This window comes from Ovis canadensis, chromosome 15 (genome assembly GCF_042477335.2).
Source record: "Ovis canadensis isolate MfBH-ARS-UI-01 breed Bighorn chromosome 15, ARS-UI_OviCan_v2, whole genome shotgun sequence".
Lineage (NCBI taxonomy): Eukaryota > Metazoa > Chordata > Mammalia > Artiodactyla > Bovidae > Ovis > Ovis canadensis.
Genome location: NC_091259.1, coordinates 54,095,383 through 54,109,161, shown reverse-complemented (window position 1 = coordinate 54,109,161; position 13,779 = coordinate 54,095,383). Strand labels below are relative to the sequence as shown.

The following is a 13,779-nucleotide window of genomic DNA, read 5'->3' as shown; positions in this document are numbered from 1 at the left end:
TATTGTTTCTTGAATTGATGCAGGCTCTATCCTGGCCAAGTTTCTGCTTTTTTTTTTTATTCCTATAATAGAATAGGTCTAAATGGCATTATATTTGGGAATTGGAAATCTTGAATTTCCTATGAATGTTTTTGCATTCAAGCATTAACTCTTCTGCACAATTTCATAGAGTGAAAAAATGCACTTAGAAATGAAAAGAATTTGTAACTTTCAGTGAATAGCTATATAGTGATAAAAATATTTGTATAGTTATTCTGTAGATTTTGTAGCCATCTACAATGGTTTTAATTTCCCTTTATGAAAATGACTTTCTTGAAGCTTTATATAACATTATATATTTAAAAATAAAAACATTCAGATAATAATAAAAAATATGCAGTTGGTATATTAAATGCACTTTATTCAATTTTATCATGTACTCATATAATCAGCTGTTTTTAAAGAAGAAGGAATTGAGGAAAAGAAAAATAAGGTTCCTACTCAAGAAATATTCAACTCTTACTACGATTGATTTAGTTTTAGATGTTTCATTTGAAAAAAATTGATATAAGGAAAGTTTTCATTCTGAGTGGGTGGTATTTTAAGCTTGTTCTGGTAATGTGCCTTCTTTGTTTAGATACTGGAACCCTTATCTGGTCATTGAGTGTTAATGTTTTTTCAAGTCATCAAGCACATCCTGCTTTGTGATTTTCTTCCAGGCATCAGGAATTTCACCTTTATTGATAAATCTTTGGTGATATTTTTCTTCTAGCTTTGATCTGAAGTGACAGACAAACCATTTCCAGTATGGCTGGGTGGATGTGTCTGGGGTGATGCTCCATCTGGCATATTCCCCCCCTGCTTCTCTATAGGTCTTATATGGGATTCTCCTGCCATCATTCAAAATGAAAAGATCATCACTTGCTACTGAGCTAGTACAGAAATCAATGGAAAAATGGTCTGTTTGATGCCACCTCCTTCCACTGAGAGCCTTTGAACGGTGGAAGGGAACACTGTGGTCTCCATCATGGGTAGGGATTGTATTTGTACAAATTGCTTTACAGAAGGGGCACTGTTTCCAGCAGCCACAGAGATGTTCAGAGAGCATTTTCTGGATTTCAGGAACCATTTCTTCTACAAGTTTAGACAAGCAGTTCTGTTCTACCTGCTTCATTTCAGGATCCAAAGCTTTACTCAGGGCCTCTTTGAGAAACTCAATATCTTTTATCTCCTGGTGTTCAATGCTTATCAAGTCTTTTCGTGGAAAGATCAAGGTACTCCCCAGCTGATCACAGAACAAATCTAACCACCCAGACGCTGTGCTGCTTTTATCTTTAACTCTTGCTGTAGATGTCTGTATAGCTGAGAGGATGGCATTCTTGATGTCATCTAAACTCATTTGTAGAAAAGTCTTTATTTTTTTCACTTCCTGTGTCAGAAAAATATCTTTTAACATTGTTTTCAATGTAATTCTTAAAAAATGATTCTGGATTATGAAGGTACTGCCAGTAGTTATCAAAATTTTCCTCTTCTGCCAGAGAGATGAGAATGTGTTTCTCCAGGTTAGCTCTGTTTTCATTGAATGCCCGGCAGGTGGTTCGAATGTCCCCAGAAATTTTGAGGGCCATGTTTTTCCTTATGGTGCTGGAGACTGCAGGTGTGAGTTTCTTCCACAGAAAATCAACAAATGTTTTAATTGAAGATGCTCCTTGACAAGAGATCTTAAAGCTCATGAAGAAATCATCTTTCTTGCTTTGCAGATAGTTTACAGGATCATTTGCCCTCTTGAATGCCTTGTGCATCTCCTTAAACTTCTGTGATGCTCTTTGGAATAAACACAATGATAAGTCTATTTCATATTTTTTTGTAAATCTGTATCTTTTCTGAGTGGGTGCAGACTTCACCTCCTCTTCTATTATTCTCAGGATTTCATAGAAATAAGTTGGATTGTAATCATGCTTTTGCTGAGATATTTTGTTAACAGTTTCATTAACTTTTGAAATAATGCAGTCAGTAGTCATCTTTATGGAGTGTTTATCTTGGGGCTCTATTGTCATTGTAAAGAGTTCCCAATATTTCCTGTTCAACTTAACATGTTTGTCATAGTTGATTTCAAACTTTTCTCCAGAATAGTTCATCAGTATGCTTGCTATGTCTTTTTCCTTTTTGAAATATTCCAAAAGGATGTTTTCAGAATCCATTTCAATTTTAGGTTCTACAGCTGGAGGGAGACTTGAGGACACGTCATAGACCCATTTTTCCCAAAGTGGGTTGAATTTCTCATGGAGCTCTTCCTCCCTCAATTGAGTGCCATTTAGCAATAAAGCCAAATTCTGACTTTTTTCCAATAATTCCTTTTCATAACCTGACTTTTTGTTATCCAGGTTTTCTTGATTTTTTTTAAAACTAGTAAGTTCTTCGGCTTTTCTTTGCACATCTAAAATTAGTGCCTCTTTAAGGGTTATGAGTTTATCTTCAAAATTTCCTTTCCACTGAACCAGCACGTCACTATCTGGGTCTTCATTAAAATATTTTTCAAATCCTTGCTTGATGGGTTCATATATCTCTGTAACTTGAGCCTCCAGGGTATATGTTTCAAGTGTCTGGATTTTTCCATTCTGAATCTGGTTGATCAGCTGGTTCTGTAATCTCTGCACATGACTCCTCAGCTCCCATGTCCAGGAGTTATACATGGTTTCCAGTTTGCTCTTGGCCATGACTTCTAGAGTGTTCCTGAAGCTGAAGATAAAGTTCTCATTGAGTAGGGCTCTCCACAAATCTTGAACTCTGACTTTTACATCTGATATCTTCATGATGCTTCCCCTAGATTCCTGTTGGGCAGTCACAAGAATTCTGCTTTTGAGTTCCTGAACATTGTGGCTGTAGCGAGGATTGGGAGGGGCCATTGGGGGATTGCCATCCCAGAGGTGAGCAAAGTAGTAGACGTGGGTATTGGCGTCAAACCTAATGACATCACTAAAGCAGGTTACATCGGAGCACTGCTCTTCTTCAGCTGCTATTGCTGCCATTTTATCCAATTTCTCCTCAAACCGCCTTCTTCCTTCCATATTTTGGTCTTTAGCTGTAACTTCCCCCACATTTTGATGGACAAAGAGGCAACTGGGAGAGATTTTTACTTGTTTCATCCTCAGAAAAGCTTGGACAACTATTTGTAGAATATCTTGCATTTCTGATGGATTTTCCCCAAAAATATTGATCAAAGTCAAGCTTCCGAGTCCGATGACAAAGGTTGCCAACTCATTGTCATGATTCTGGGACTTGTTGCTGAGTTCGGGGGCTCGAAGTCCCTCTGTGTCCACAACAAGCACAAAGTCAAAGCCCAGTTCGGCTGTGAATGTCTCCTCCACTTTCAGAAGCTGCATGTAGGCCCCCCGGGTACACCTCCCAGCACTGACAGTGAACTGCAGCCCAAAAAGGGCATTCAGCAGGGTGGACTTCCCTGAACTCTGCAGGCCAAGGACAGAGAGAACAAAGAGCCGCTTGTTTCCAAGTTTCTCAGAGAGCTTGTCAAAAACAGCTGCCACCCACCTCAGGGGCACATATGAAACATCCCCATCCATCAGCTCAATGGGAACACCAGATATCATCAGATCTGCAGCAATGTGGGGAAGGGAGAGAAAGAGGGTATCTTTCATGGGTGAAGCTTCTTCCAGAGCTTCATAGATCTGGCCAGCTTCTCTGAGAATGTGCTCAATTCCCAAGGTACAGTCATCAATCTCTCTGGAAATAGCTTCTATCTCATGTTGGCAGTCTTTCAGAGAGCTACTCTTTGTGGCCTCTTGCTTTTTTTTTTGAACCAATGCCTTTTTCTTCTCCTTTAGATTTTCCAAGTGTCCTGCAGTCAGGTTGTCCAAAGCTACATTCAGCCATTGGAGGAAGTAGAGTTTGGTGTGAGTTTCTGAATGAGTTTGGAGAATTTCAAGGACAGAACGCATTAAAGCATTGAGAGGAAAGGCTTTTCTGAACTGTTCATGTCTTATCATTTGTTTTTCTGTCTCAATCTCACTTTTGTGCTGTTCAATGCTGCGATTCCCCTTCTCTCTGAGATGATAGAGTTCTTTGTCCTTTGTACACCAAAGTTGCCACAGTTTTCCCTGAAGAGGTAGTAAGTGTTCCTTGACCCGAGGTATTTCCATTTCTCTCAATAAGGTCATTAGAGCCTCTGCCTTTTCTTTGGCTTCCTTGCAATCTCTCTGGTCTTCATCAATAAGCATTCCTTGCTTGCGAGCAATATGGGCACAGTTCTCCAAGCTGAGTGCAGTGTTAGAGATCTCCAGCAAACGTCTGATTGCAGTTGTTAGCTCCTCTATTAATTCTGCCTCATTTCTGTTCCTGATCCCAATTCTCACTCTTGGGCCAGAATTATTGACTGTGACTTTTCCTTTATCATCACGCAAAAGGATTAAAGGTTTTGATGACTGACACATGTCATGGACTATTTTTTGGTTTCCTTTATTGTCATCAGAAGTTGACATCAGGATCACAATTATGGAAGAAACTTCCTTCAAAGAGGTGAGTTGCTTCTCATATTCCTTTGCATCTCCATGAAGGTTGGTAAAGGTCAAGCAGTTGTCAAATCTGTCCTGCTCTTCCCCCCCAGGACAGAACCAGGCGACTTCCACCACTCCTCCCATCAAGAGACAGTCTCCGCTGCTGCCTTTGCAATGTCGGTGAAAAAAGACATCATGTTTGCGTTCACTGAGAAGACAGTTCATGATTTGCGATTTGGAAGCAGAGAAGCCAGTTCCAACTCTAATAAAAGACACAATGGGGGCAGAAACGTGACACATTTGCTGATTCATGTAATTGTCCTTCTTCTCATTTTTTGATTTCCCTACTTGCTGCCAGCTCCTTCGAATTTGTCTGAGAGACCAGAGAGAGAATTCAATTTCACCATTGCAAGGATTAGGTATGAGAAGGGGGAGGGCAAACTGACAAATGGAAAGTTTGTCCAAAATATATTGTCTGGCAAAATCATCTGCACAGTGAAGAATTGCCATCTGAATATCCATAGGGTGAACATAGGGTCTGATATTAGTGGCTGCTGAAGGCTTAGTAGGATGAGCACTTTCTTCAGGTAGATCTTCATACGGATCAAAAGCCTCCCTTTCTTGATTTGAGGTGCTTGAATAGACTTGGTTCTCTGTGTATTCTTCATGTTTGATGATCAGGTATCTCAGCCCATAATCCAGCATCAATAGCTTCTGTAGGAAATAGAAGGGAAGTTCTCTTTCAGAGGAGGGCTGGGTATTGTACACAGAAGTCTTGTGGATCAGCTGGAAGTTAGCTCTGCTCATTTTTCTTGGGTAGTAATGTTCTAGGCCTAGACGCTGGAGTAAGTCTTGGAAGGCTCCATTTTCTATGACTTCCTCCTTTTTCTTTTCATTATCATGTGCTTCATGGTGCTCTTTCTTTTCATGGAAGACACTCTGCAATTCTTTTATCACCTCCTCCCCTTGCAATGAAGAGACAGTAGCCTCATAATTCCCATCAATGAGCAGTCTCAAGTCTTTTTCTAGGTTTTCCCAATCATGATCTCCATGTTTGGTGAGGACATATACAACTTCTGTAGTCAAAGATCGTCCCATGTGATGTTTGATTAATGCCAAGCGTTGTGTTTTCTCATCTGGAGAAACAGCTTTGATGCCCGCTGTTGCTGTCAGACCTGTGAGCACCAGGAATGCCTGAGCCCTGTAGTTGCAAATATTTTTGAGCTCTTGGTATTTATTTTGCACAGTTTGCATTTTATCCAATAGGAAGTGTAACTCATCATGCCCCAGGAGATACTGAAATATATTGTCAGTCACATGATATCCTGCACCAGATGCTATCAAAAGTAGCAAGACATGTGTGTCTGGCTTCCCTATTTCCTGGAGGTGTTTCAAGAAGCAACCAAGAGACAAGCTGACCTCGTAAGTTAGCTTTCTTTGAGCCTCCTCCACCAACTCTGTCGATTCAGAGCTGGCCTTTCCTTCCTTAAGGTCATTCTGTGCTTTTTTAAGTATTTCAATTAATTCAGAAAATTGGGTGATATGGACATTGTCTTCCTTTGTTTCTGACTGAAATATCCACTGCATAATGGACTGAGCCTGAGGAAAGTTTCTTACTGTATAAATGTGAGGATCCAAAAGACTACGCAACTGCGATTTAATAAACTTAGTTTCATGGAAGGAAATGTTTTTGCAAAAGTTTACAGTGTTTACCAGAAAATTCTGCAGACCCAAGTCTTTGAGGCATATATTAGTCCAAATGGTATAGCGTTCCGTTTTTTTACTCAATCTTTGCATGAAATTTATCAGCCTTTTAAGTTGTTCTTCTGGATCAGAAACATCCCAGGATTTCACATCCTCTAGGAAAATCCTAGCCTCCTTCTCAACACTCAAGAATTCTTCTCCCTCCTGGATCTGGGTAGTGAGTCCAGTTAGAACAGTATAGTTGTCTTTCAGGCAGTTAGCTACTTTAAGATGATCCTTAAAATCGTCTCTGTGGCCATAGCGGACAATGTCCCAAACAGGTACCAGCTGAAGTCCACGGTCAATGACATACCAGGTTTGATTATTGGCAACTAGACCAGCTTTCCAGTCAAAAAAGCCATTTGCTTCTGGTGGGCCACCTGTCTGGGCCACAGATAATTTGACTTCGGTTTGGAGATTTTGGAAGGTTGTTCTCTGAGAGGCTTTTTTTGAATCAGAGTCTGACATATCCAGACCTGTACCAATGTTCACTCCAAAGCCACTGTAACTGCCCCTTATGTAAATATCCAGGGCCTCTGCTGCTTGCTGTTTCACTTCAGCCAGCTGCTCTTTTTGGAAACCCTCTGAAATGGCTTTCCACCAGTAGATTCCCCCAAGGTGCAGAGGGCCCTGATCAGCATGAGACCCAAACCTCTGGAAGAAGGCTTCAGTCCTATGCCTCAGCAAGTGTAGTTTGTCTGGGTCTTCTGATTGATCCAAAAGATCTTCAATGTCTTTTAAATCCTGGAGAGCAGCATTGGAAAGTTTGAGCTGGTCAATGGGAAAGATGCAGGAGGCCAGTGGGATATAGATGAACTTGGTTGAGCAGAAATAAGAGTGTGTAAAATGTGACTGTTGCATTTCCTTGGATTCAAAATGCATGCTCTGATCCATACCAGCTTCCAGGCTAATTCCCCAACCTCCATCCTTTGCTAAGGCAGTTATGCTGAAGCCCAGCTTCTCTACAGTCTGAGTGAACATGGATTCTTCTTGAGAAGATGCAAATTCCTTCATTTCTGTCCGTGTAGCCTGATTAGGGCCACGGAGTACAAACTCCTTGGGGACACAAAGTAGCTCCTCTTTCTTCTCTAGGAGACACCTTTGGTCACTGGTTTTGTAAATTCCCTGTAGGGCTAGTCCTCCAGATGCATATCTCACCAGCTCTCTATCTGGGAGACTTTTGCTGTGAGAAAGTGCTCCCTCCATGACCTTGAGTTCTCTCTGCCTATCTTCCATGACTTCTCCTGGGGGGTTTTCAGGAGATGGCCAGAACTCTTTGGGGATCTCCATTGTTTGCCTCAGCCCTGCTTCCTTTTTTCTCACTGCCTCTTCCTGCGGTTGGCTCCATTTGACAGCATTTCTCTTTGCTCCTGCAGTGCCTGTTCTGCCTCCTTCTGCCGTTTCTTTAATGATTCCCCCCAAGACTCCTGTAACTCTGAAAGAGTATTTGAGTGTGACAGGTTAAGCTGTTTCTCCAGGGCCCTTTTCTCCCAGGAATGTTGCACCTGGCATTTCAGTTTCTGAAGGTCTTTTTCTTCTAGGCGTTGTAAGGCATGAGCAGAAGTCACACCCAGGTGTTCCTGCAGCTTTGACAACTAGTACTCAACTGCTAGTGCTACTCCTCTGAGCATCTCCTGGAGGTCTTTCCCATTTTTCCCTCTGAGCAGGGGCTCACTGGGCATAGACTCTGCTGTGACCATGGCTGTAGGAAGAAAAGACACTCAGTCAGCCTGTGGCCTGTTAATAGGCAGAATCCTGTGACTAATTTGCAGAAATCTGTTGCTTTTGTATACACTAATAATGAACTGTCATAAAAAAAAATTCAGGGAACAGTCCCATTTATGATCAAATTAAAAAGAATGAAATTCCATGGGATAAACTTAACCAAGAATGTGCAAGACCTACATTCTCAAAAGTATAAACACTGATGAGGGTATTTGAAAATGTTGAAAAGGAATGGAAAGATATCCTGTGTTCCTTGATTAGAGGGATAATGTTATTAAAAATGGCCATATTGTCCAAAGCAATCTATAGATTTAATGCAATGATTATCAAAATACCCAGGACACTTTCACAAAAGTAGGACAAAATGATTCTAAAAAATTTTTTTGAAACCACAAAGACTCAATTGCCAAAGCTGACTGGAGAAAAAAAAATAGCTGTATGTATCACGTTCCCTATTCAGACTATACTCTAAAGCTACATTAATCAAAAGAGCATGATATTGGCATAAAAGCAAACACACAGATCAGTGGAAAAGAGTAGAGAGCCCAGAAATAAACCTACACACTTATGGTCAATAATCTATGACAAAATAGGTGAGAAAACAATGGGAAAAAAGATAATTCCAATCAGTGGTGGTGGGAAAACTGCATAGCTACATTAAAGGAATATTAGGAAAAAATAGGTAAAGAATAAATAGATGTTTCTCCAAAGAAGACATACAGATGACCAACAGGCACATGAAAAGTCACTCAACATTGTTAATTGTTCAGTTCAGTTCAGTTCAGTCGCTCAGTCATGTCTGACTCTTTGCGACCCCATGAATAGCAGCATGCCAGGCCTCCCTGTCCATCACCAGCTCCCAGAGTTCACTCAAACTCATGTCCATCGAGTCGGTGATGCCATCCAACCATCTCATCCTCTGTCGCCCCCTTCTCCGCCTGCCCCCAATCCCTCCCAGCATCAGGGTCTTTTCCAATGAGTCAACTCTTCACATGAGGTGGCCAAAGTATTGGAGTTTCAGCTTTAGCATCAGTCCTTCCAGTGAACACCCAGGACTGATCTCCTTTAGGATGGACTGGTTGGATCTCCTTGCAGTCCAAGGGACTCTCAAGAGTCTTCTCCAACACCACAGTTCAAAAGTAGTTAATTGTTAGGGAAATGCAAATCAAAACCATAATGAGGTATCACCTCAAGCCAATCATAATGGCCATCATCATATATTCTACAAATAATAAATGCTAGAGAAGCTGTAGAAAAAAAGGAACCCTTATGTACTGTTGCTGAGAATTTAAGTTGGTTTAACCACTGTGGAAAGGATTGTAGAGTTTCCTCAAAAATGAAAAATAGTATCACAATATTACCCAGCAATTCCACTCCTGTGCATATATGCAAAGGAAATGAAGACAGGATATTGAAGAGATATATGCACCCCCATATTTACTGCATTGTTATTCACAGTAGCCAAGATATGGAAACAGCCTAAGGGTCAGCCCATGGCTTAATGGATAAAGGATATATGATACAGCATGCACATGTATGAGCACAGACACAGACACTCAGTGGAATATTATACAGTCACAAGAAAGAGGGAAGTCCTGCCATTTGTGTGCGACAACAGGGATGGACCTTGAGTGCATTATGCTAAGTGCGATAAGCCAGACCAAGCAAGAGAAATTCTGTATAATATCACTTACATGTGGAATCTAAAAAAGCCAAACTTGTAAAACTAGAGTAGTTTGGTGGTTACCAGGGGTTGGAAGGTATAGGAATTAGGGAGGTACTGTTTAAAGGTACAAATGTGCCATCACTAGATGAATAAGGCCTAGACATCTAGGCTTCCCTGGTGGCCCAGATGGTAAAGAATCCGCCTGCAATGCAGGAGACCTGAGTTTGATTCCTAGGTTGGGAAGATCCCCTGGAAGAGGGCATGGCAACCCATTCCAGTATTTTTTCCTGGAGAATCCTCATGGACACAGGAGCCTGGCAGGCTACAGTTCATGGGATTGCAAAGACTTGGACACATTGAGCAACTAAGCATAGCACATAGCACACATAGTGATTATAAACAATACACGGTATTATAAACCTCAAAGTTTCCAAGGGACTTAATTGTTCTCAACACAATAAAGAAATGATACTGTGAGGTGATAGAGGTGTGAGCTAACTCTATCTTGGTCACATAGCAATATAAAAATGTATCATATCAGCACCTTGTATACCTTAGACTTATGCAAGGTTATATGTTAGTTTATCTCAGTAAATAAAATGCACTTCTTAGCTGATTTATACTTGTCACCCACTTCTCACTCTTCCTCTGACACTAGCTAATATCATTATATTATATATATATCTATTTTATATTATAAACTATATATGTGTAATCAAATTCTCTTTATCTACTGATGCCATCTTAATGTGTGTGTGTAGAACCAAATACTCTTATATTCAGTGTTTTCTCAATGTTATGTTTTTAACCCCACTATCTTTGAGACATATTATATGAGATGAGATTTCACACGTTTCAACTTCACACATAATTCAGGTTTCCTCTCTTCTTGTATTTCCTGTCCTACTGAATGTCACTTTTATAATCCTACGCATCCTTCCTCCTAATGTGAATGTAGTTTCATGTCCTTTCAAATTATTCTTTTCTTTTTTTTTTGTTTTTTTTTTTATATTAACATATTTTATTTTTTTAATTTTAATTTTATTTTACTTTACAATATGGTATTGTTTTTGCCATACCTTGATGTGAATCCGCCACGGGTGTACATGAGTTCCCAATCCTGAACCCCCCTCCCACTTCCTACCCTATATCATCTCTCTAGATCATCCCTGTGCACCAGCCCCAAGCATCCTGTATCCTGTATCTTTCCTTTTCAATCTCTCCTAAATGTCAATTCTTTTTAATCCCCTACCAGCTCTCCCTTAGATTTTCCCTTCATTTTGTCTTTATTGAATCATATAATTGTCATCTCATCTTTCAGTCATTTTGATTTTGTGCTTTCTATCTTCACCAGTGTCACTAAAATTTGAATCGAAATTTAATGGCAGACTCAGTAATTCAAAAAACAACTTTTCTGGGCTTCTCTGGTGGACAGTGGTTAGGAATCCACCTTGCAATGCAGGGAATACTGGTCTGATCCCTGGTCCAGGAAGATCCCACATGCCATGGGCAACTAAGCCTGCGCACCACAACATCTGCACCTGTGCTTAGAGCCCACAAGGCACAACTACTGAGCCCATGTGCTGCTGCTACTAAAACCCGTCTGCCCTAGGGGCTGTGCTCCACCATAAAAGAAGCCACCACAATGAGAGGCCCTGAGTGCACATGCAAAGGAAGTGAAGACAGGATATGGATGAGATGTATGCAGTGTGCACTGCAACTAGAGTAGCCCCCACTTACTGCAACTAGAGAAAGCCTGCGCACAGCAGCAAGGACCCAGCGCAGCCAAAACATAAATTAACGAAAAAAGAGAACAACTTTTCCAACTGAGTTATCTAAAATATCTAGATAAAATTTTAAGAAAAATTCTTTGCAGTCTCAAGGAATTTAATAGAAAGTGAAATAATATATGATGGAAGAGGTAAATAAATTTGAAGCAAGCGAAACATTTCCATGACAAATTAAAGACAACACTTATGATACCATTGGATACACCTCAGAAGACAAAAGAAATTCACAATCAGACATATCATAGTGAAGCTGCCGAAAATACAAGAGGAAAAGCAAATAATTTAGGGAAAAGCAGATTTTTAAAAATTAATGTATTTTAATTGGAGAATAACTTTACAATATTGTGATGGTTTGCCATACATCAACATGAATCAGCCACAGGTATATCGGTGTCCCCCACAATTCTGAACCCCTCTTCCCACCTTCCTCCCCACCCTATCCTGGGTTGTCCCAGGACACCTACTCTGGATGCTCTGCTTCATGCATCAAACTTGCACTGCTCATCTATTTTACATATGGTAATGTACATGTTTCAGGGGTATTCTCTCAAACCATCTCACCATCAACTTCTCCTATGGAGTTCAAAAGTCTGTTTTTTACATCTATGTCTCCCTTGCTGGCCTGCATGTAGGATTGCAGTACTATCTTTCTAAATTCCATATATGTGTGTTATTATACAGTATTTGTCATTCTCTTTCTGACATTTCATTCTGTATAACAGGCTGCAGGCTCATCCACCTCATTAGAACTGACCCACATGCATTCTTTTTAATAGCTGAGTAGTATTTCATTGTGTATATGTACTACAACCTCCTTATCCATTCGTCTGTCAGTGGATGTCTAGGTTGCTTCCCTGTCCCAGCTACTGTAAATAGTGCTGCACTGAATACTGGGGTGCATGTGTCTCTTTTAATTCTTGCTTCCTTGGAGTGTATGCCAAACAGTGGGATTATTGGGTGGTATGGCAGTTCTAGTCCCAGTTTTTTAAGGAATCTCCACACTGTTCTCCATAGTGGCTGTACCAGTTTGCATTCCTACCAACAGTGTAAGAGCATTCCCTTTTCTCTACACCCTCTCCAGCATTTATTGTTTATAGACTTTGATGATGGCCATTCTGACCAATGTGAGATGATACTTTTTTGTGGTTTTGATTTGCATTTATCTAATAATGAGTGATATTGAGCATCTTCTCCTGTCTTTATTAGCCATGTGTACGTCTTCTTGGAGAAATGTCTTTTTACATCTTTTGCCCACTTTTTGATCGGATTGTTCATTTTTCTGGTATTGAGCTACATGAGCTGCTTGTATATTTTGGAGATTAACTCTTTGTCAGTTTTTTCATTTGCTATTACTTTCTCCCATTCTGAGGACTGTCTTAGAAATCAGAGTTTATCTTCAAATAATAATTAGAGAATGATGACCTCAACAGTGCTGATGGAAGCCAGAAGGCAGTAGGATGGAGGGTTAAACCTACTGAAAGAAAATAGCTGACAAAGTAGGATTCTATACAGAGTTAAAAATATCTTTAAAGAATTATGGTGGTAGAAAAACATTGAAAACAGCACAGTAACAGAATCTGTTACCTAGAAATGCACATTGAAGGAACTACTAAGGCATGTTTTTTCAGGAGAAGGAAAATATCACCAATGAATAGTCAGAGATGCAGGAAAAGATGGTGAGCAACAAAGGAATAATTATATGGAAAAATCTAAATAAATGCTCAAAAGAGTGGGGTTTAAAATACACGATGGCAATTGCATTTAGGCTGGAGTGTGCAGCCAAATGGACTTAAAGGACCCTCAGTTCTTTGAGGTATTTGAGTGGAAGGTCAAAGAGTCTGTTGGTTTTGTAGAATATATGTTGTAATTACTGGTACAATCTCAAATATGAGTCAAGAATATATCACTGTCTAATATGATAATCTAAAAATGTAAAAAGGAATTATATACCACAACCATGTGGGATTTACCTCAGGTAAGCAAAGTGGATTCAACGTTCAGAGTCAATTCATGTAATATACTACAATGAACTAAGAAGAAAAACCACATGGAGAGAACCCATTTGACAAAATCCAATACTTACTCATTATTAAAACTTCCAGCAAGCTAAGAATAGAGGGGAACTTACTGAACTTGAGAAAAGACATTAACAAAAGCCCTACTACTAACATTACACTTAATGGTAAGAACCTAGAAGCTTTCCTCTTAAAGAAAAATTGGTTAAAGATATCCCCTCTAATCACTCCTATCACACATCCTATTGGAAGAGTTAGTTAATAAGATAAGGAAATAACATATACTGATTGGGAAAAAATAAATAAAACATGTCTTTATTTGTAGATGACACTATGCAAAAAATGCCAAA

The 13,779-nt window shown here is 39.9% G+C and overlaps 1 protein-coding gene across 5 annotated transcripts in view; it reads right to left on the bottom strand.

Moving 5' to 3' along the window:
- Window positions 1-13,779, bottom strand: part of LOC138420283 (interferon-induced very large GTPase 1-like) — a 71,634-nt gene that overhangs the window by 23,252 nt on the left and 34,603 nt on the right. For 3 of the 5 annotated variants that reach the window (XM_069553392.1, XM_069553393.1, XM_069553394.1), the window contains exon 3: window positions 380-7,935. The exons of the other annotated variants lie outside the window; for them this stretch is intronic. In XM_069553392.1, the coding sequence (XP_069409493.1) occupies window positions 1,365-7,523 (6,159 nt within the window). In that variant the 5' untranslated portion in view covers window positions 7,524-7,935 and the 3' untranslated portion in view covers window positions 380-1,364. Of the gene's footprint in view, window positions 1-379; window positions 7,936-13,779 lie in introns of those variants that run through there. 5 annotated transcript variants of the gene reach the window in all.